The sequence below is a fragment of the Triticum urartu genome, chromosome 3 (assembly GCF_003073215.2).
Source record: "Triticum urartu cultivar G1812 chromosome 3, Tu2.1, whole genome shotgun sequence".
NCBI classification, from domain to species: Eukaryota; Viridiplantae; Streptophyta; class Magnoliopsida; order Poales; family Poaceae; genus Triticum; species Triticum urartu.
The window spans coordinates 112,485,032-112,506,150 of NC_053024.1; the positions used below are offsets into that span (position 1 = coordinate 112,485,032).

General features: G+C 47.5%; 1 protein-coding gene across 1 annotated transcript; it reads right to left on the reverse strand.

Annotated features, from left to right (window-relative positions):
- Positions 1-18,595: 18,595 nt before the first annotated feature.
- Positions 18,596-20,691, reverse strand: LOC125543190 (putative CBL-interacting protein kinase 13). Its single transcript, XM_048706442.1, has one exon. The coding sequence runs from the start codon at positions 20,553-20,555 to the stop codon at positions 18,987-18,989; it is 1,569 nt and encodes a 522-aa protein (XP_048562399.1). The 5' UTR covers positions 20,556-20,691; the 3' UTR covers positions 18,596-18,986.
- Between the last annotated feature and the right edge of the window lie 428 nt (positions 20,692-21,119).

The window sequence follows — 21,119 nt, forward strand, 5'->3', positions numbered from 1 at the left end:
GATTGCTCCATGCTATTATATTATCTATTTTGGATGTTAATGGGCTTTATTTTACACTTTTATATCATTTTTGGGACTAACCTACTAATCGGAGGCCCAGCCCAAATTGCTGTTTTTTTGCCTGTTTTAGGGTTTCGAAGAAAAGGAATATAAAACGGAGTCCAAACGGAATGAAACCTTCGGGAATGTGATTTTCTCAACAAACGTGATCCAGGAGACTTGTTGTGGCCGTCAAGAAACAAGCGAGGAAGGCACGAGGCAGGGGGGCGCGCCTACCCCCTGGGCGCGCCCTCCACCCTCGTGGGCCCTCCGTTGCTCCACCGACGTACTTCTTCCTCCTATATATATCCACGTACCCCCAAACATCCAGGAGCACCACGAAAACCTAATTCCACCGCTGCAACCTTCTGTACTCGAGAGATCCCATCTCGGGGCCTTTTCCGGAGCTCCGCCGGAGGGGGCATTGATCACGGAGGGCCTCTACATCAACTCCATGGCCTCTCCGGTGATGTGTGAGTAGTTTACTTCAGACCTACGGGTCCATAGTTATTAGCTAGATGGCTTCTTCTCTCTCTTTGGATCCCAATACAAAATTCTCCTCGATTTTTTTGGAGATCTATTCGATGTAATCTTCTTTTATGGTGTGTTCGTTGAGATCCGATGAATTGTGGGTTTATGATCCAGATTATCTATGAACAATATTTGATTCTCCTCTGAATTCTTTTATGTATGATTGGTTTATCTTTGCAAGTCTCTTCGAATTATCAGTTTGGTTTGGCCTACTAGATTGATCTTTCTTGCAATGGGAGAAGTGCTTAGCTCTGGGTTCAATCTTGCGGTGTTCGATCCTAGTGACAGAAAGGGAACCGATACGTATTGTATTGTTGCCATCGAGGATAAAAAGATGGGGTTTATATCATATTGCATGAGTTTATCCCTCTACATCATGTCATCTTCCTTAAAGCATTATGTGACGCCCCCGATTCAATCGTACACTAATCATACACGCAAACATGTACGATCAAGATCAGGGACTCACGGGAACATATCACAACACAACTCTACAAATAAAATAAGTCATACAAGCATCATATTACAAGCCAGGGGCCTCGAGGGCTCGAATACAAGAGCTCGGTCATAGACGAGTCAGCGGAAGCAACACTATCTGAGTACAGACATAAGTAAGCAAGTTTTCCTTAAGAAGGCTAGCACAAACTGGGATACAGATCGAAATAGGCGCATGCCTCCTGCCTGGGATCCTCCTAAACTACTCCTGGTCGTCGTCAGCGGGCTGCACGTAGTAGTAGGCACCTCCGGTGTAGTAGGAGTCGTCGTCGACGGTGGCGTCTGGCTCCTGGGCTCCAACGTCTGGTCGCAGCAATCGGGTATAGAAAGGGAGAAAAGAGGGAGCAAAGCAACCGTGAGTACTCATCCAAAGTACTCGCAAGCAAGGAGCTACACTACATATGTATGCATTGGTATCAAATGGAATAAGGCTATCATATGTGGACTGAACTGCAGAATGCCGGAATAAGAGGGGGATAGCTAGTCCTATCAAAGACTACGCTTCTGGTAACCTCCATCTTGCAGTAGAAGAAGAGAGTAGATGGTAAGTTCACCAAGTAACAACGCATAGCATAATCCTAACCGATGATCCTCCCCTTGTCGCCCTGTGAGAGAGCGATCACCGGTTGTATCTGGCACTTGGAAGGGTGCGTTTTATTAAGTATCCGGTTCTAGTTGTCATAAGGTCAAGGTACAACTCCAAGTCGTCCTGTTACCGAAGATCACGGCTATTCGAATAGATTAACTTCCCTACAGGGGTGCACCACATAACCCAACACGCTTGATCCCATTTGGCCGGACACACTTTTCTGGGTCATGCCCGGCCTCGGAAGATCAACACGTCGCAGCCCTACCTAGGCACAACATAGAGGTCAGCACGCCGGTCTAAATCCTATGGCGCAGGGGTCTGGGCCCATCGCCCTTTGCACACCTGCACGTTGCGAACGCTGCCGGAAGCAGACCTAGCCTAGAAGGCATCCCAGTCCAATCTGGCGCGCGCCGCTCAGTCGCTGACGTCACGAAGGCTTCGGCTGATACCACGACGTCGAGTGCCCATAACTGTCCCTGCGTAGATGGTTAGTGCGTATAGGCCAGTGGCCAGACTCAGATCAAATACCAAGATCTCGTTAAACATGTTATCTTGAAATAACTGCAAACGCCGACCAGGGCCAGGCCCACCTCTCTCCTAGGTGGTCTCAACCTGCCCTGTCGCTCCGCCACAAAATAATAGTCAAGGGCCGTCGGGAACCCAGGCCCATCTCTACCGGGATGGAGCCACCTGCCCCTTCAGCCCCCAACTCCGAACAGTACCACAGATAATGTAACAGTGTAAAGTATATAGTATATGCCCGTGATCACCTCCCGAAGTGATCACGGCCCAGTAGTATAGTATGGCCGACGGACAAGAGTGTAGGGACACTAATGGAACACTAGCATCCTATACTAAGCAGTAGGGTAGCAGGTAAAGGTAACAACAGTAGTAGCAAGGACAGGCTATGCAGCAGTATAGGATTAACTGAAAGCAGTAACATGCTACACAACTCTAATGCAAGTAGTATATAGAAGAATAGGCGATATCTGGTGATCAAGGGGGGGCTTGCCTGGTTGCTCTGGCAAGAGAGAGGTGTCGTCAACACCGTAGTCGTACTGGGTAGCAGCGGCATCGGTCTCGGTGTCTAGCGAGAGAAGAGGGGGAAGAAACAATAAATATTAAGCAAACAGATGCATAGCGATGCATGACATGACAAGCAGCGATGCTAGGGGTGCCCTAACACGGTAAGAGGTGGTACCGGTGAAGGGGGGAAACATCCGGGAAATTATCCCCGGTGTTTCGCGTTTTCGGACAAATGAACCGGAAGGGGAAAGTTGCGTGTTCGCTATGCTATGGATGGGTGGCGGACGAACGGGCTGCGTATTCGGGTTCGTCTCGTCGTCCTGAGCAACTTTCATATATAAATTATTTTCATCCGAGTTACGGATTATTTTCTATAGATTTACAAAGTTTTATTGATTTTGCAATTTCTGAATTTATTATTATTTCGGAATTAAACAGTCAGATACTTTTTATACACAGCTGTAACTAGCCCATGTGCATGACAGGTGGGGCCATGGGGGCTGAGTCAGCAGCCCGGTCAACAGTCAACAGTTGACTGGTCAAACTTACGCGCGGGCCCCAAGTGTCATAGACTCAAATTAATCAACAGAGTTTCACACGTTTTAAATTATCCTAATTAAGTAGTGGGGCCTACTGTCAATGACCCAATGATTTAGTTAATTGCTACAGTGGGGGAGCACCAGTCAATGAGTGTTAGAGGTGGATTAGGCCTACTCTAATTGGGGCTAAGCTACTAATTAAGTCAATGACAGGGGTGCGTGGGCACGCACGTAGCCATGGCAGGGAACCGGGCGTGGTGCGGTCGGCCAGTAGAGGCAACGGCGAGCGCGGAAGCAGCCACGGCGAGCGGCGGGTCGCGCGCACAGGCGAGGGGCCGGCCGCGCAAGATCCTCCGCAAGCAGCAACCGTGCAGCGTAGCGAGCGGCAGCGAACATCAGCGGCCACGGCGGCTCGCAGGCGGGACTGCGCACGCGGGCAGCGCGGCTAGGCCGCGAACGGGCAGAAGCAAGAGGCGGCTGAGCGCGTGTGCGACAAAGGCGGCCCGACGGCCATGACCCGCAGCAGCGTGGAGCGGCAACAACACGGGCACAGCCAAGGCAGAGCAGGGGCTTGGCCGCGACACGGTGAGCGCGCACGGGCACGGCCAGGGCGTGGGCGAACGACACGGATTCGAAGGGGGAAACAGGGGAATCAGCGCGGCTCACCGAGGGGAAGGCCGGGGACGTGCTTGCGACGATCGGGGTGGCGCGGTGTTGTAGATCGACGGCGAGATGCCGCGGCCGTGGTGGAGAGAACGGCGATGAAGGTGACGATGCGGTGCATCCCTGCTCGATTCGAAGCATCCAGGCGAAGGAGACGTCGACGACGAGTCTCTTGGACAAGTGGCGCGGCGCGGGACGGCTCCGGAGCACGAGATCGACGACGTGTGTGGCGACGGGGTCTCGGACTTGTGCGGGGGCAAGAGCTACGGCGCGAGGAAGAGGGAGAAGATGCTAGGGTTTGTACGGGGTCGCGGGCGGCGCCTTGTAGGGCTGGGAGGGGGCATGGATGTTCGACGTGTGGCGTCGGCCATGGAGATGGCGCCACGGCTGTCCCTGCCCGTTCCCTGTAGCTAGGTAGGAGATAAGTGGGGTGCGGGCTGGGCCTCCTTTGCCACCATGGCCTAATCAGAAATAGGTTTAGGCCCCTTTTCTATTTCTTTTTCCCGTTTCTTTTATTTATTTCTTTCTTTCTTTTCTGAATTGCAAAATATTTGTCCACAAGATGTCTTTTATAAAATATGGAGTTGTGCCACATAATTACTTTACAATATTTAGTACTGCCATAAAAATGTTGGCGAGCAATTGAATTAATTTTGAATTTTGCATAAATGCAAGTGGATAAAAAGGTTATTTTGGGCACTGTTTTAAATAGGTTGGGGCCAATGTAATATTTCAAATAATATTGGTTTATTCGAGAAAATTAGTTAGTAAACTTTTGCAATCCAGCGAACATTTTTTTTACCGTTTGAAGAAATAATTATTTGACTCTATTTTAATTTCAATTTGAATTCGGTTTGGACCAAAATGAGGTTTAGAAAATTAATTGCGATGAGATGGCACCATTACTGTGTGGTCATTGTAGCATGACATTAGGGGTGTTACACATTACTCTGTTCTCTTGAACTTAATACTCTAGATGCATGCTGGATAGCGGTCGATGTGTGGAGTAATAGTAGTAGATGCAGGAAGGAGTCGGTCTACTTGTCTCGGACATGATGCCTATATACATGATCATACCTAGATATTCTCATAACTACGCCTCAATTCTATCAATTGCTCGACAGTAATTCGTTTACCCACCATAATACTTATGCTCTTGAGAGAAGCCACCAGTGAAACCTATGCCCCCCGGGTCTATCTTCCATCATATTAATCTTCCAATACTTAGTTATTTCTTTTGCCTTATTTTACTTTGCATCTTTATTTCTCTTTATCATAAAAATACCAAAAAATATTATCTTGTCATATCTATCAGATCTCACTCTCGTATGTGACCGAGAAGGGCTTGACAACCCCTTTATCGTGTTGGTTGCGAGGTTCTTATTTGTTTGTGTAGGTGCGTGGGACTTGTGCGTGATCTCCTACTGGATTGATACCTTGGTTCTCAAAAACTGAGGGAAATACTTACGCTTCTTTACTACATCACCCTTTCCTCTTCAAGGGAAACCAACGCAGTGCTCAAGAGGTAGCAGTTGCGAGGTTCTTATTTGTTTGTGTAGGTACGAGGTGACTTGTGCGTGGTCTCCTACTGGATTGATACCTTGGTTCTCAAAAACTGAGGGAAATACTTACGCTGCTTTGCTGTATCACCCTTTCCTCTTCAAGGGAAAAGCAACGCAGTGCTCAAGAGGTAGCACTCCTCGCCCCCCCCCCCTCGTTCCTCTGCTGATATGCGTCGGGCTTAGTACGGCCAAAGTACGGCGGATCCGTTTGATTTGGAGGTAGATTTATGGTTATTTAGTGTTGGGATGATGTTATGTTGCATTCTTACCAGTAAAGCTAGGGTTTTGAGTTATGGATTTAATCTAGGGTTTTGGCAGCGAGGTATGGGTTTCTAGCATGAAGTGTGTTTCTGGCATGAAGTGTGTTGTTGTGTGCAAGCACCCCATGTGTACTTGGTCGTAGGGTTTTGTCATAGATTTATTTATAGGCATTGTAGTGTAGTGCTAGATTTCTGAACTTTTTAGTCCATTTATGATGATGGTGTGTTCTATTCCTACATCACAGAACTTTGAGTTAAGTTCTTGATGAAGAAGGTGGCCCAAAGCACTGAAATTTTTGCAGTTTAACTGATTTTGTGCAAATCAGAGTTCTGTGTTACAAATTCATTATTATATGCACTTACCTGAATTTGGCACTGAATTAATACACTTTTTGGATGCAGTTTGTGATTCAGCAATGGGACAGAGTGTTCAGACTCCTTTATTTACACTAGAACTGGAGCATGGTGGAATTTTCTGTGGACCCATTAGTAACCTAGAGTATTATGACCCTTGTTTGGAGGTGCTTGACTATGTTGATGCTTGCACATTTTCCTATAAGTCTTATAAGAGCACCTAACATGGTTGGGATATCTTGTCAATGAGCACATAATTTACTGGTGCTTACCCGAGAAAACAATTTCAGATGGCTTGGTGAGAATTAGAAGTGATGAGGATTTGCAACATTTGATCACAGCTAGTGCTCAGCACAAAGTTCTTGCAATTATGGTTGACCATGCAGACTTCATCAGCAATTTTAGAGAAGATTTGATATTGAAGATGCCAGCAGTTAATATTGTTGTCAGAATGGGCAACTTAGTTGTTGGTTTAGCCAGTGCAGCATCTACTCACAGCATCATTTCTGTGAATGCTGATGATGCAATTTCAGAGGTTACAGCTGATGGAACAATAGTAGAGACTTTGCTGACAGATGGTGCAGAGCCAAATTTGCCGAATGATGGTGCTGACCCAAGTTTGCTGACAGATGGTGCAGAGTCAAACATGCTTAGTGATGGTGCTCACCCAAATTTGTTGGTTGCTGGTGCAGAGTCAAATTCGCAGCTTGAAGATGTTGTGATGTCAGATTCAGAATTCAATGGCAGTGATTATGACATAGATGATGGAGATGATGATCTTTATGAAGACAACATTGACTTCGATGTTGATGAAGAGGCTGAGCAAGAGGAGGTGGAGGTTGAGCCTGACTATGTACTTGAAGATGAAGATCTAAACCTCTCCACTAAAGCACAAGATCAACTGAAGTACAAATTCAAAGCTTTCAATTCCAAGGTGGACATGAAATCCCCTGTATTTAAATTAGATATGGTATTTGCTGATGTGGTTGAGTTGTGGGAAGATCTCAAGGCATATTCAATAAGGAACAGAGTGCAGATCAAGAGGTGAAGAATGACAAGATCAGATTAGACGCGGTTTATCAAGGTGGTTGCCCATATGGGTGCTTAAGGCTGGAAATGACAACAGGACTGGAGGTTTTGTCATCAAGGCTTATAATGCATTGCATAAGTGCCAGAAGAAGTGGAAGTTAAAGGATATGACAGCAAAATTCCTATGCAATTTTTTCATTGATGAATTCATACATGACTAGAAGATGTCAATTGGAACATTTTCAAGGAAAATAACAAAGGAATTCAATGTTAGTCCTAATAGATGGAAGCTTGCTAGGGCTAGAAAGCAAGCACTTAAGGAGATACATGGTGATGAGTAAGAGCAGTTCAGCAGGATATGGGATTATGGGCATGAGCTAAGGAGCAAAAATCCTGGGTCTACATTCTTGCTAAAAACTACACTTGTCAAAGATACAAAACTTCCAATGGGCAGAAAATGTTTAAAAACATTATATTGGTCATATGATGCATGTAAGAGAGGATGGCTAAAGGGCTGCAGTCCTATTCTCTTCATTGATGGTTGTCATATGAAAACAAGGTTTAAAGGAGTGCTCCTTAGTGCTATTGGAATTGATCCTAATGACTGCATTTTCCCCATTGCAATGGGCTAGGTGGAAGTAGAATGCAAAGGTTCATGGGAGTGGTTTCTGACCACTCTAAAAGATGATCTAAACATTACAAACCCATCTCCTTTCACACTTATGAGTGACATGTAGAAAGGGTTAATAAATGTTGTGCACAAGGTTTGGCCAGATGCAGAACATAGATTTTGTGTGAGGCATATTTACCAAAATTTTAATGAGAAACACAAAGGAGAGGTACTCAAGCAAGATATGTGGGTCATTGCAAGATCACCAAACAAGGTGAAGTGTAGATAGAACTGTCAGAAAATGGATGATCACTGCCCAGCTGCCTTCCACTGGACTGAGAGACTTGAGCCAAACACATGGTGCAAGGCATTTTTCAGGGAATTTCCCAAATGTGACATCCTGCTGAACAATAACTCTGAAGTGTTTAACAGCTACATTCTTGATGGCAGAGAGATGGCACTGCTTAGTATGCTTGAATATATCATCTGCAAGATCATGCATAGGCTAGTGAGTAAACAAAGGAAAGTTATAGAAAAGTGGGTAGGGCAGAGAATATGCCCAAAGATCAAGAAGAAATTGAAAAGGAACATGGAGTTTGCTGCAAATTGCCATGTATCTGAAGCTGGCCAACAAATGTTCAGAGTACAATCTGATAACAATGGTTACATAGTGGATCTTGCTTTGCACACATATGATTACAGAAGATGGCAGTTGTCTGGAGTACCATGTGGTCATTCTATAGCATGTTGCAGGGGGGTAGGATTGACCCAGAGACAATGGTTCATGACTGTTATATAGTTCAGACATATCTCAAGGCATATAGATACACTCTTGTTCCTCTTGCAGAACCAAAGCATTGGGAGATACAGAATGGGTACAAGGTGCATCCACCAGTGTTTACTAAACAGTTGGGAAGGCCCAAGAAAAACAGGAAGAAGGCACCAGAGGAGAAGATCAAGAATGGTGTTAGGGTTTTGAACAGAAAAGGTGTTACAATGCACTACTCAATCTGTGACAGAGCTGATCACAATAGAAATGGCCACTACAAATAGCAGGAAACTCTCATTCAAGGTGGGAGAGAGGTGGTTGATGAAAGCTATGATGACCCTACCTTTCTTCAGGTATATGCACTACTGCATTTGTACCGTACTTAACTGATTATAGATCTTAACTACGTAGCAAGCACTTAACTACATAGAACTGAATGTGCTTAAATGAATATGTGCAGAATATTTTTTCCAAACAATGTAGACCCTTAGTTGGATCCAATTGATTCACCAACAAGTATGGTGTTCACCATGGCTCAAAGAGATATTGCTAGAAGAGCTCCTCAAAGGGTATATGTCCCACTACCACAACAGTCTGCCTTTGTTGCTGCTGGTGGTGATGCAATACCTTAGCCAGTGCTCACCACATAGATGATCATTGGTAGGCAGACAAGGGCAACCACAATAGCTCACAGAGAAGAAGTTGTTGCCACAGGAAGAGCAAGTAAAAGACAAAGAAATGCACCTCCAGATGCAGGCACGGAAAGAGGAGCAGCTCCAAATATAGGCAGAGGAAGAGGAGCAGCTCCAGCTACTGCAGGGAGAGGAAGAGGTGCAGCTCCAAATGCAGGCAGAGGATGAGGAGCAGCTCCAGCTAGTGCAGGGAGAGGAAGAGGTGCAGCTCCAAATGCAGGTAGAGGAAGAGGAGCAGCTCCAGCTACTGCAGGCGTAGGAAGAGGTGCAACTCCAGCTACAGGAAGAGGAGGAGGTGCACCTCCACCTACAGGCACACGAAGAGGTGCAGGTCCAGGTACTGCAGGAAGAGGAGGTATTCCAGGTGATAGGGAATATTGGCTGCTGTTTGGAGATGACAGGATTAACGAAATACCTGATCTCAATGCTCCTCCTGAAGATGTCAATGCACCTGCTATCTGATTATCTGGCTGTTGCTAGTGTCATTTTTTTGTAAAGGCCTAGAGTGATGTAACTTAATGACTGACCTGCTAAGGATGCCAAACATTGGCATCAAGTGGCAAGCTTTGCCTATTTTTGGTGGCAAAACAGTGGCATTCGTTGCCCTTTTTGTAAACTTAACATTTGGAGGGAAGTTCCTCAAGGGGGGTAGTAATGGAGAATGAAGATTAGTGCATATTGGCCTGCTGAAGTTAACTAATTTTTTTGGCTGCTGTTCTAGTTAACTAACTCCGATTAACTGTTGTAGTCTAAAAAAATTGGAAAACCAAAAAATACGGCCTGGGGCTCGAACCCAGGACCTGGGATTTATAACGTTGCGTGCAATGCCAATGGGATAGAAGTAGTGATTTGTTGTAATAGCACCTTCTTATCTTAATATTATTAGATAGTGGGCCCTCCAGTTTAGCGTGTGTTATGTCCGCTGTGTGACGACCGTGCGTAGCATTATAGCATTGTTATTTCGGTTTCCCATGCTTTAATACATGGCAACCTCCCGTTCTCCCTCCCCACTCACCGCTCGCACACCCCACTCCTCCCCTACTCTCCTCTACCAACCACTCAAGACACCCGTCTCGACGACCACACCACTGTCGCTGCCATGGACCAGAGTCTCGGTTGGCAGAAGGTCGTCGAAGAGCTGGCCGGCGACAACCAGGAGATACGCGCGCAATACAGGGATATCGCGCGGTGGTTCCCAAGTGTTCAGATGATGAGGATCCACGCACGTGGTCTCGTCAAGGTGATGATGGATGCTGAAAAGCTCCGTGCCTTCCCCGCCAGCTTCAATGTTCCTCTAGCGACCATCCTCTTATGGGCAATGCGCGAGGTTCAGCGCCCCCCCCCCCCGACCCCAGGCAGCGCTCCCGCTGGTGGATGTACCGCTCATCCACCGTGGCACCGGCCCAGCCGGATGCAGAGTGCGTTGCGTCCAGGACTGAGCATGTGACCAACATCGTGCTTGCCCTCCCAGCGTCCGTCAACGCCGCATACTAGGACCGTCGCGGTCCATCTGTCCTCCTCGGGCCAGATGACGACTCCGAAGATGAGTCATCTAACGAGGAGGTTGAGGAGGTCGCCGTCCTGTCAGATGATGAGCTGGAGGTGCAGATGGTTGCGTCGGTCAACGCCGGCGTGGAGGGTGGTCGGAACCTACCCATTAAGGTGGACCAGCTGCCAGATCTGCCTGAATCCGTCATCATCAAGTAGGAGGTCGAGGAGGAGGGTGTGCCGCTGACAGTACAGGAGGTCAAGAAGAAGAACAGAGCAACCGTGAAGAGGGTAGTTGTGGAGGTGCGCCGCTCCGAGCGCCTGAAGCTACTCAAGGAGTGAAGAAAGAAGATGCTAAAGAATGTAGTGTCTGCAAATCGTGCTGTTAGCTGGGTATGCTGATATATCACAACATATAGGTTAGAAATATGATGTTGTTATCTAGGTATGCTGCTATATCATCACATCATATAAGTTAGAACTCTTTTGGACATGCTATGATTATGTGTGCTACTATATACAGTACATAAGTTATCTGTAATTATGTGGTTTGCAAGCTGGACTAAGTATGATGTTGGTCTGCAACTGCTGCAGTGCTTTGCTTAAAATGTTGCATTGTACTGCTTTATTTGTTTCTGTGTGCATGCGGATAGCTTGATAGACCATATGGAACACTTACTATAAATAACAAATCCTAGAACATATGCTACATTCTTCAAAAATTCAGTTATCAAACTGTGTTAACTGTATTTCTATTAACATGTTTAGTTAACTACTTAGAGAACAATTTAGTTGTCTGTAAACATGTTCAGTTAACTGTATTTATATTAATTTAACTAAACACAAATTCAGTACAAATTTCACTTAACTGAATACAACTATGGGATTAAGTAAGTAATGTGGGCCTAATAATGGGCTGGTTTATTAACCTTCTGCCTAATATTTGTCTCTTATATTGGGCCTACCCGCCACCATTAATCTTCTACCTACCTACCAACCACCATTACTACTATATAAAGCACCCCCATTGGCAGAAACAACAGTCAAACCCAAACCCCTCCCTTCTCCTCCCCTCAGCCACCAAAGAAAACCCTAGGAGACATGGGTCCTGGAGAGGTCATAGATGAAGAAGAAGAGGTGCCAAGGGGAGCCAGGCGCAGAGAGGCAAGAAGGAGGGAGAGAAGGCAGTTGGTAGTGAGGATCCTTGCAGCACGCAACCGCAAGGACATGCAGCAGTTCCTGGAGGCATTCCCCCTTGGCTCAAACCCTAGTGATGATAATATCATCCACTGGGCAAGGAGGAGGGCAAATTTCTATCCTTTTCAGGTCACTAGGCAGAGGTGGACTAGGATTCTCTACCCATGAATTTGCTGCTAAGTTTCTGTGCTCCTAGATCCACCTTTCTATCTATGTATGAAATATGTCAATGAATGCAATGTAATGACAGATCTACCTTTCTGTGCTCCTCCTTTCAATGCAATGTAATGACAGATCTGTCGATGATGTAGTGTATGCATATGTATGAATGGAATTCTATCTATGTATGACTGAATGTATGAGTCAATGTTTTATCTAAACAAAATTTCAGTAAACTGAACCCTAATTGAGTTAACTAAACATAAAACAGTTAACTAAACCATAATTCGGTAAACTAAACAAAATTTCAGCTAACTGGAAAAATAAAATCGATTAACTAAACCATAATTCGGTAAACTAAACAAAATTTCAGCGAACTGGAAAAATAAAATCATTTAACTAACACAACAAATCAGTTAACCAAATCAAAACTAACTTAACTGAATCCAGATTCAGAAAACATAATAAAAGTTTAGTTCTCTCCATATTAATTCCATAAGAGCACCAAAGATAACTGAGTGCATCAAAGATAACTCAGATTCAGATAGTACAATGCATATTAGGTCATTGCATCAAATAGTACAATGCATCAAAGATAACTCCAATTTAGGCAGAAATTCACTTAATTAAACAAGTCCACTGATCCTCATTAACTAAATTAAACAAGTCCACTGATAACTCAAATTTGGGCAGCATTGCCACACCAATGGATCACTCACATTCATCAAGCATCTCCCTAACTTTCCTTATCTTGCACTTGGTGTCTTCCTTATGCTTGAACAAGTCACCAATCATATATGTTGGAAATATGCCCTAGAGGCAATAATAAATTAGTTATTATTATATCATATTTCATTGTTCATGATAATCGTTTATTATCCATGCTAGAATTGTATTGATAGGAAACTCAGATACATGTGTGGATACATAGACAACACCATGTCCCTAGTAAGCCTCTAGTTGACTAGCTCGTTGATCAATAGATGGTTACGGTTTCCTAACCATGGACATTGGATGTCGTTGATAACGGGATCACATCATTAGGAGAATGATGTGATGGACAAGACCCAATCCTAAGCCTAGCACAAAGATCATGTAGTTCGTATGCTAAAGCTTTTCTAATGTCAAGTATCATTTCCTTAGACCATGAGATTGTGCAACTCCCGGATACCGTAGGAGTGCTTTGGGTGTGCCAAACGTCACAACGTAACTGGGTGGCTATAAAGGTTCACTACAGGTATCTCCAAAAGTGTCTGTTGGGTTGGCACGAATCGAGACTGGGATTTGTCACTCCGTGTAACGGAGAGGTATCTCTGGGCCCACTCGGTAGGACATCATCATAATGTGCACAATGTGACCAAGGAGTTGATCACGGGATGATGTGTTACGGAACGAGTAAAGAGACTTGCCGGTAACGAGATTGAACAAGGTATCGGGATACCGACGATCGAATCTTGGGCAAGTATCGTACCGATAGACAAAGGGAATTGTATACGAGATTGATTGAATCCTTGACATCGTGGTTCATCCGATGAGATCATCGTGGAGCATGTGGGAGCCAACATGGGTATCCAGATCCCGCTGTTGGTTATTGACCGGAGAGTTGTCTCGGCCATGTCTGCATGACTCCCGAACCCGTAGGGTCTACACACTTAAGGTTCGATGACGCTAGGGTTATAGGGAAAGTATGTACACGGTTACTGAATGTTGTTCAGAGTCCCGGATGAGATCCCGAACGTCACGAGGAGTTCCGGGATGGTCCGGAGGTAAAGATTGATATATAGGAAGTATGGTTTTGGCCACCGGAAGTGTTCCGGGCATCACCGGTAGTGTACCGGGACCACCAAAGGGGTCCGAGGGTCCACCGGGAGGGGCCACGGGCCCCGGAGGCCTACATGGGCCAATAGTGGGAAGGGACCAGCCCCTAGGTGGGCTGGGGCGCCTCCCACCAAGGCCCAAGGCGCCTCCTAGAGGGGAGGGGGCAAACCCTAGGGCAGATGGGCCCTAAGGCCCACCCCAGGTGCGCCTCCCCCTCTCCCCCCCTTGGCCGCAACCCTAGATGGGTTTTGGGGCTGCCGCCACCCCTAGGGAGGGAACCCTAGATGGGGGCGCAGCCCCTCCCCTTCCCCTATATATACTTGAGGTATTGGGGGCTGCAAGACACACGATTCGATCTCCCTGTTGGCGCAGCCCTACCCCTCTCCCTCCTCGTCTCTCGTAGTGCTTGGCGAAGCCCTGCTGGAGTCCCGCGCTCCTCCACCACCACCACGCTGTCGTGCTCTGCTGGACGGAGTCTTCCCCAACCTCTCCTTCTCCCCTTACTGGATCAAGGCGTAGGAGACGTCACCGGACTGCACGTGTGTTGAACGCAGAGGCGCCGTGGTTCGGCGCTTAGATCGGAATCAACCGCGATCTGAATCGCTACGAGTACGAATCCTTCATCCGCGTTCTTGCAACGCTTCTGCTTAGCGATCTACAAGGGTATGTAGATGCACTCTCCTTCCCCTCGTTGCTAGATTACTCCATAGATTGATCTTGGTGATGCGTAGAAAATTTTAAATTTCTGCTACGATCCCCAACAATATACTCTAGCTTCTTTACCTCTTTCTTCAGTTGATCCCTTCCTTCAATTTGTCCTTCTCTTCCATCATTTTGTCCCTCTCTTGCTTCATCTCATCCCTCTCTTTCTCTGCCTTAGCCCTTGCCACCTAATGAATGTTGGTCAGAGATTTGTCAGACATTTTCTTCTTCTCAAGTTCTATCTTTAGGTCAGATATAACTAGCCTTGTGTTGCCCAGTTCAGTAATTGCCTGCTCCTTGTCAGCCACCATCTTAGCAAAATCTAGTTTAAAAAACCTAAGATCTTGCTCCATCTTTTCCTTCTCTTTCACAACCCTAAAATTTTCTTCATCATTAAGAACATTTTGCCTGAGCATGAGGTTGACCTCCTCTTCATACATGTCCCACATCCTAGCTAGACTCATCTTCAATTGAGGAGGCCACTCTGGGTCAACCTAGTGCACATAGGGGCATTTAGGCCCATCCTAAAAGTGAAGAGGAAAATTTTAGAGTGGTGCATAATTCAGTTAACTACACCAAATTCAGTAAAACTGAATCTACATTTAGTTAACTGCACTAAATTCAGTAAGACTAAATCAAGATTCAGTTAACCGACACAAGATTCAAGTTACTGTTTTCATAGTAACCTTTGAGCATTCATCAGCTACTTAAACACTACATATTTGGACAACACTCTAAATTATTTGCCCAAAGATAATCTTCTTCTTAACAACAATATGGCACATAACAAAAAACTATAAATGTCACAAATGAAGTTCAATCGCTTAAATGGATAAAGCATGTACAACTATGAACATCTACTAAAGCAGTACCATCTACATCTACAACTATGAACATCTACTAACCTTTTGTGCACAACCCAGGAATCTTCTTCCACTGTCAACAGACTCAAAGGCAACCAGCTTCTCACACACTGCTTGGTGCTCACATCTAACAGGTAGATCTGCAGCAAGGCCGCTCCAATCGGAGCACTCAATAGTGCGAGGAGTCTAAAACCAAATCTGGTCAGAAATCCCCAATTTTCGCCTAACCCTAAATTGTAGATGCTGGTGGAGAGGATCTCACCGGACTGCTGGCGGAGTCGTCACCTGACGAGGAGCTGGATCCGGTATCACTCCCACAAAACCATGGCGGCTTGCTTGGCGGCGGCGGCTTGCTGGACAGTGGCGAGGAGGAGGAGAGCAGAGAGCAAGAACAGAGAGGGGTTTGGCGACGACGAGTGCGGTTTGTCTGCAATGGGGGTGGCGGTGGGGGGGGGGGGCAAACGACCGTAGTCTTCTAAACAATTAATTCAGGTGGTTTGGTGAGTGCGGGTTAATTAGAAGGAAAGCCAGGGGGCTCCTTGCAAAAACGCGCGCTGACCAGCTCGGACCCGAGCAGTCCAGTTGTCGCGCTGTGATTGGTCCAGGACCAAAGTTGCACATATGGTGCAAGTTTTAGAACTGAGTAGGGTCATTTTGCAAGTTCTAGGACCAAATCATCACATCCTGAGTAAGTTCTAGGACCCCAATGCTTTTAACTCTAGATAAATTCATAGATTAAACAAATAAGCTATTAGTCAAAATCACCAGTGTTGGCTAAACTATCACGCATTATGATTAGCCCACGCAGGCCATCCCAGGTCCCAGCACATCCTCGTCAGTCCTTCCAGGGCCCACCAACACCTACTTCCGCAGAAAATGGACTGATAACCGGGCGCGAGATCTTATCATGTCAACCAAACTATAGCACGTAGCCTACTAATCGCCAGATTAAGGTATCTGCCACTACCTCCTTCCAGTCCATCCGCAGCTCGGAGCGTGCCGGGTGACGACGTCTGACCTATGTATGACCAGTGGCGGAGGCAGGGGGTGCTGGCAGGGGCCTTGGCCCCCCTATGCTCTCATAAACACAACTATATGTGCTTCAAATCCTTCATTTGTCAAGCAAAATTAGCTAAATTTAGGTGATTTGACCCCCTCTAACATCATATGACATGTTTGGCCTTTTCTATATTGAGTTTCTGGCTCCGCCACTGTGTATGACACGCGCGGCCTGGCCTAACTCGCGCGCGCACTCCTACGTGTACACCTGACCTGTCCACTTTTAGATCTCGCGACGTAACAAAATTTAATCTAGGTGAAGCGTCGTGCCAGCTGAGATGTTTCCAAAATTGTCGCTTTCGAAAAAAATTAGTGTAACGTCCAAACGACCGTGCGATGCGAAATGGGCGGGTGGAAGGGGCAGTGCCACTGCGTACGCGGCGCTTCTGGCCGCTCCGTCCAAATTGGTTAATCGCGGGGCCGTTTTGAGCTTGTGGCTGTGAAGCTTCCTGGGTTTTGGATTAGGTGGCTCTTGATGCCAAGAGATAAGATTATATACTTAGGTAAGCTTATAGGTGCATCTGTTTAACCAGGTGTCCCAAAACTCGAAGCCAATTCGAGACTGTTGGAGTTGCTAATTCCGGAGTAAAAACAGTGCAATGCTTTTGAAATGTAGTCCTAATTCGATTGCCCTCTTGTTTCAAATAAAATAAAATTGGTTACTCTTAATTGCTTGTATTTTTTTCAAAAAAACATTCGATCTATTCTCAATAATCATGGCAATACAAAGAATATCAAAAGTAACATAAATCACTTGCAGGTTCGTAGACCACTTAATGACGACTACAAACATTGAAGCGAGCCGAATGCACGCCACCGTCGTTACCCCTCTCTTATCAGAGCCGGATAAACCTTGTTATCGTAGACAGTCAAAAAGTCGTCGTGCTATGGTCCCCAGGATCAATGCTCCAGAACAGCAACCGGTGCCGATGAAGAGAAGCATATATTAAAAGTATGCAACCTAGACACACGAACGTAGACGAGCGAAGATGGATTCAATAGATTCACCGAAGACAAAACGCCGACTGAATCCAGCAGGATCCACCAAAGACACCCCTCCACATGCCATTCGACCATGTTAGACGCACAACCAGGCCGAGGCTAGGAGGGGAGAAACTTACTCTATCTTTAGGAAGCCATTTCCGCCTCGTCGTCTTCAACATGGCACAAATCCTAAATAGACACAAAAAGACACCTAAAACGATGCAACAACCCTTCCACCGGCAAGGACCAAGCCCCATTGCACCTCCATAGCCTAAGGCCACAGGAAACAAGGCAAGCCAGCGGCGGTGCCGGCAAGAGGCGAGAAAGTGGTCTGAAGACAGGCCTAACTGTTTAACTACTTGTAAATTGTGTGCCGTTCTTCTTGGCTGGACCCTCTATTGGAAAAGGCTGTGCCTAGGAGGCGCTTAGGCACGCCTAGGCGCTAGGCAGTGGCCAAACGCCTTGCCTAGGGCATAAATGGAGGTCTAGGCAGGGCAAGCAAGGAATTATCTACCCAAGTAAGAAATCATGCCACATACCGCACTAATATGCAAAACGGGTTATATTCCAATGGCAGTAGATGCTAATCAACTTATTTATATGCCCTAAACTAATATCAACATCCATATAATAATCATAAAGAAACTACGAGTAACAATTATATTACCGCCTAGACCACCCCTAGGGCGCTTAGGCACTGCCTAGGCACTAGGCGAAGGCCAACCTCCTCGCTTACGCCTACCGCTTTTTCCAACCTTGTTGGACCCCTTCAGAACTTCAGATTGTGTATAGCAACAACGATTAAGTATTAGGTTGTACTCTCTCTGTTCCTAGATATAAGTCATTATAGAAATTTCACTATGAACTACATATGTAGCAAAATGAGTGAATATACACTCTGGAATGCATCTATATATATCCATATATTGTTCATAGTGGAACGTGTGCAAAGACTTGTACTCTCTCCGTTTTTAAAATAGATGACTCAACTTTATGCTAACCTTAAGGGAGTATATCATATTGATGTACGAGTGTATTCGCAAAAGAAATAAAAATATAATGCATGAGTGTATGACACATAAGTTTGACAGTGATCAGTGTATGGAGATTTTTTTTATTGGAGCATATGAAGATTGTGTGGCTGTGAGAGTATGTAAACAAAAAAAGGAAAAGAATCCATGAGTTTCATTAATTTCCTTCTCAAAACATACAGAGGATTCATACATCAACAACATCAAACATCTCACACTTAACAGTTAACACACATAATCTCCTAATAGTAATTAATTAGCAATCATCCAATTTCCCCATTTTACCCTTTACACAGTGTCATGGAATGGACCTTTCAAAATAGGCACCACCCATAGCACCGCCCCAAAAAATGGTGTATGTACATACTTGTTTTTGGTACATACTGCACATGCGTATGTATTGTGGCGTGACATGTATGCACAGATATACGTACGTACGTATTGTACGTACAGCTCTATGGCCAAGTATACGGACGCCGTATAGACGACCAGTCAAGCAGACGTGCGTGCATGCATGGACGGCACGATCACACGCTCCGAGTGAGCTCCTTGGAGCCGACACGTGGCGCCGGCTCCTCGGTCATGAGCTCCCGCAGGCTGGGCTTGAGGCGCGCCCGGTAGAACTCCTCGTACTCGGCCGCGCCGCCGGACTTGCGCCGCACCTCCACGACCACCAGCTCCGGCGTCAGCTCGTAGATCTCCGCGGCCACCGCCAGCGCGCCGTTGGCGCCCTCGCGCGTCCCCTCCATGATCACCGACCCGTCCTCCCGTGCCCACACCGCCATGCCCGCCGCGGCGGCCGTCCGCTCCAGCGCGGCCAGGATCTGCTCCGCCGGCACCGCCGACACGAATCGCGCGGCGTTCTGCTGCTGCTCGCCCTCCCCGCTGCTCCCCTCGCCGCCGCCGTCCTCGAACAGCCCCGAGAGGTCGAACCCCGGGGAGAAGGAGATGAGGTCGAACGCGTTCAGGCTCGACCGCCGCCGCGAGCTCCCGCCCAGCTGCCCGAACCTCCCTTCCAGCAGCGACGGCGCCGACCCGCACGACGTCATCCCGCCCGGGATTTTCTGCTGCTGATCGGTGGCGTCGCCGTAGTCGCTGCCGTCCGCCGTCCGCGGGGTGTCGGGCGGCGAGGTGGGCGCGTAGGCGTCGCCGTCGTCGAGGTCGAAGCAAGTGAAGGAGCGGTCGTCCTCGATGCGGAAGGAGAAGCGGCGGAATCCGACCTTGAACCATTCGTTCTCCATGATCTCGTCGACGGAGGCGCGGCGCGGCGGCTTGGTGTCGAGCACGCGGTGCATGAGGCGGAGGAGCTCCGGGGAGAACCACTTGGGGCAGCGGAAGTCGCCCCTGTGGATCTTGCGGTACATGCCGACGAGGTTCCGGTCCTGGAACGGGAGGTAGCCGGCGCCGAGGACGAAGAGCACGACGCCGCATGACCAGAGGTCGGCCTTGGCGGCGTCGTAGCCGCGGCGGGAGAGCACCTCGGGGGCGACGTAGGCCGGGGTGCCGCAGAAGGTGTGGAACAGCCCGTCGTGGCGCATCTGCTCGGCGACAGCGGAGAGGCCGAAGTCGGAGACCTTGAGGTCGCCGGCGTCGTCGACGAGGAGGTTCTCAGGCTTGATGTCCCGGTGGTACACCCCGCGCGCGTGGCAGAAGGCGACGGCGGAGACCAGCTGCTGGAAGTAGCGCCGGGCCTCGCCCTCCGGGAGCGGGCCCTTGGCGACGCGCGCGAACAGCTCGCCGCCGCGCACGTACTCCATGACGAAGTAGATGCGGAGCTTGGTGGCCATTACCTCGTAGAGCTGCACGATGTGCGGGTGGCGCACGCGGCGGAGCGCGGCGATCTCGCGCTTGATGTGCGCCGTGAGGCCGGACTTGAAGACCTTCTCCTTCTCGATCACCTTGATGGCCACCTCCTCGCCGGTGGCCACGTTGCGCGCCTGGTACACCTTGGCGAAGTTGCCCTGCCCCAGCAGCCTCCCCACCTCGAACCGCCCCAGCAGCAGCGCCTTCTTCCCCTCACGCTCGCGTCCACTGGCCCCGCTGGCCCCGCCGGCCAGTGCCCTGCCGCTGCTCCCCTTGCCTGCCATCCGCGCCATTGATCGACCGACGAGCAAGAATCCGATGAAAGAATTCGCTAGCTAGCTAACTGCAAAGAATGGGCCGAGAGGAGAGAATTTCCTTCAAAAAAATTGAAAATTTCCCTTCGGCAAAAGAATGGGAGGAGAGGAGAGAATAGAATGGAGACATGGGATGCTGCTTAAATAGATGCCCCGAGGACTGTGGTGCTTGGCGTTGGACTCTGAAGAAAAGAGTTTCAAAAAGATAAAACTCTAAAGAAAAGATTGACTTTTTGCTGATTTTTTTCATTAGTCCCCGTGAACAGTTCTTATTGGTAAGATTTTGCATTTCTTTACTCCATTGTGGTGGATTAACGCGCAGATAAGTTTTCGTGTTCTCAAGTCAATTGATTTTCCTTTTTGCAGTGTGCAAAAAGGCAAATTCTACAAAAAGGAAAGAGTGTCTGAATATGTGATAGCCTAGAGGTAATTTGGGCACTGGTGATGAGACGGCTGATCCGACCGTTCATTCGTGGATTATGACGCTATCTTGGCCGTCGGTTTCGAGTAGTAAGGATTTTGATCTGCAGATGATCATTTCAG

Coding starts and splice junctions, on each gene's coding strand:
- LOC125543190 (XM_048706442.1), bottom strand. CDS start 20,555: ATGGCGCGGATGGCAGGCAAGGGGAGCAGCGGCAGGGCACTGGCCGGC.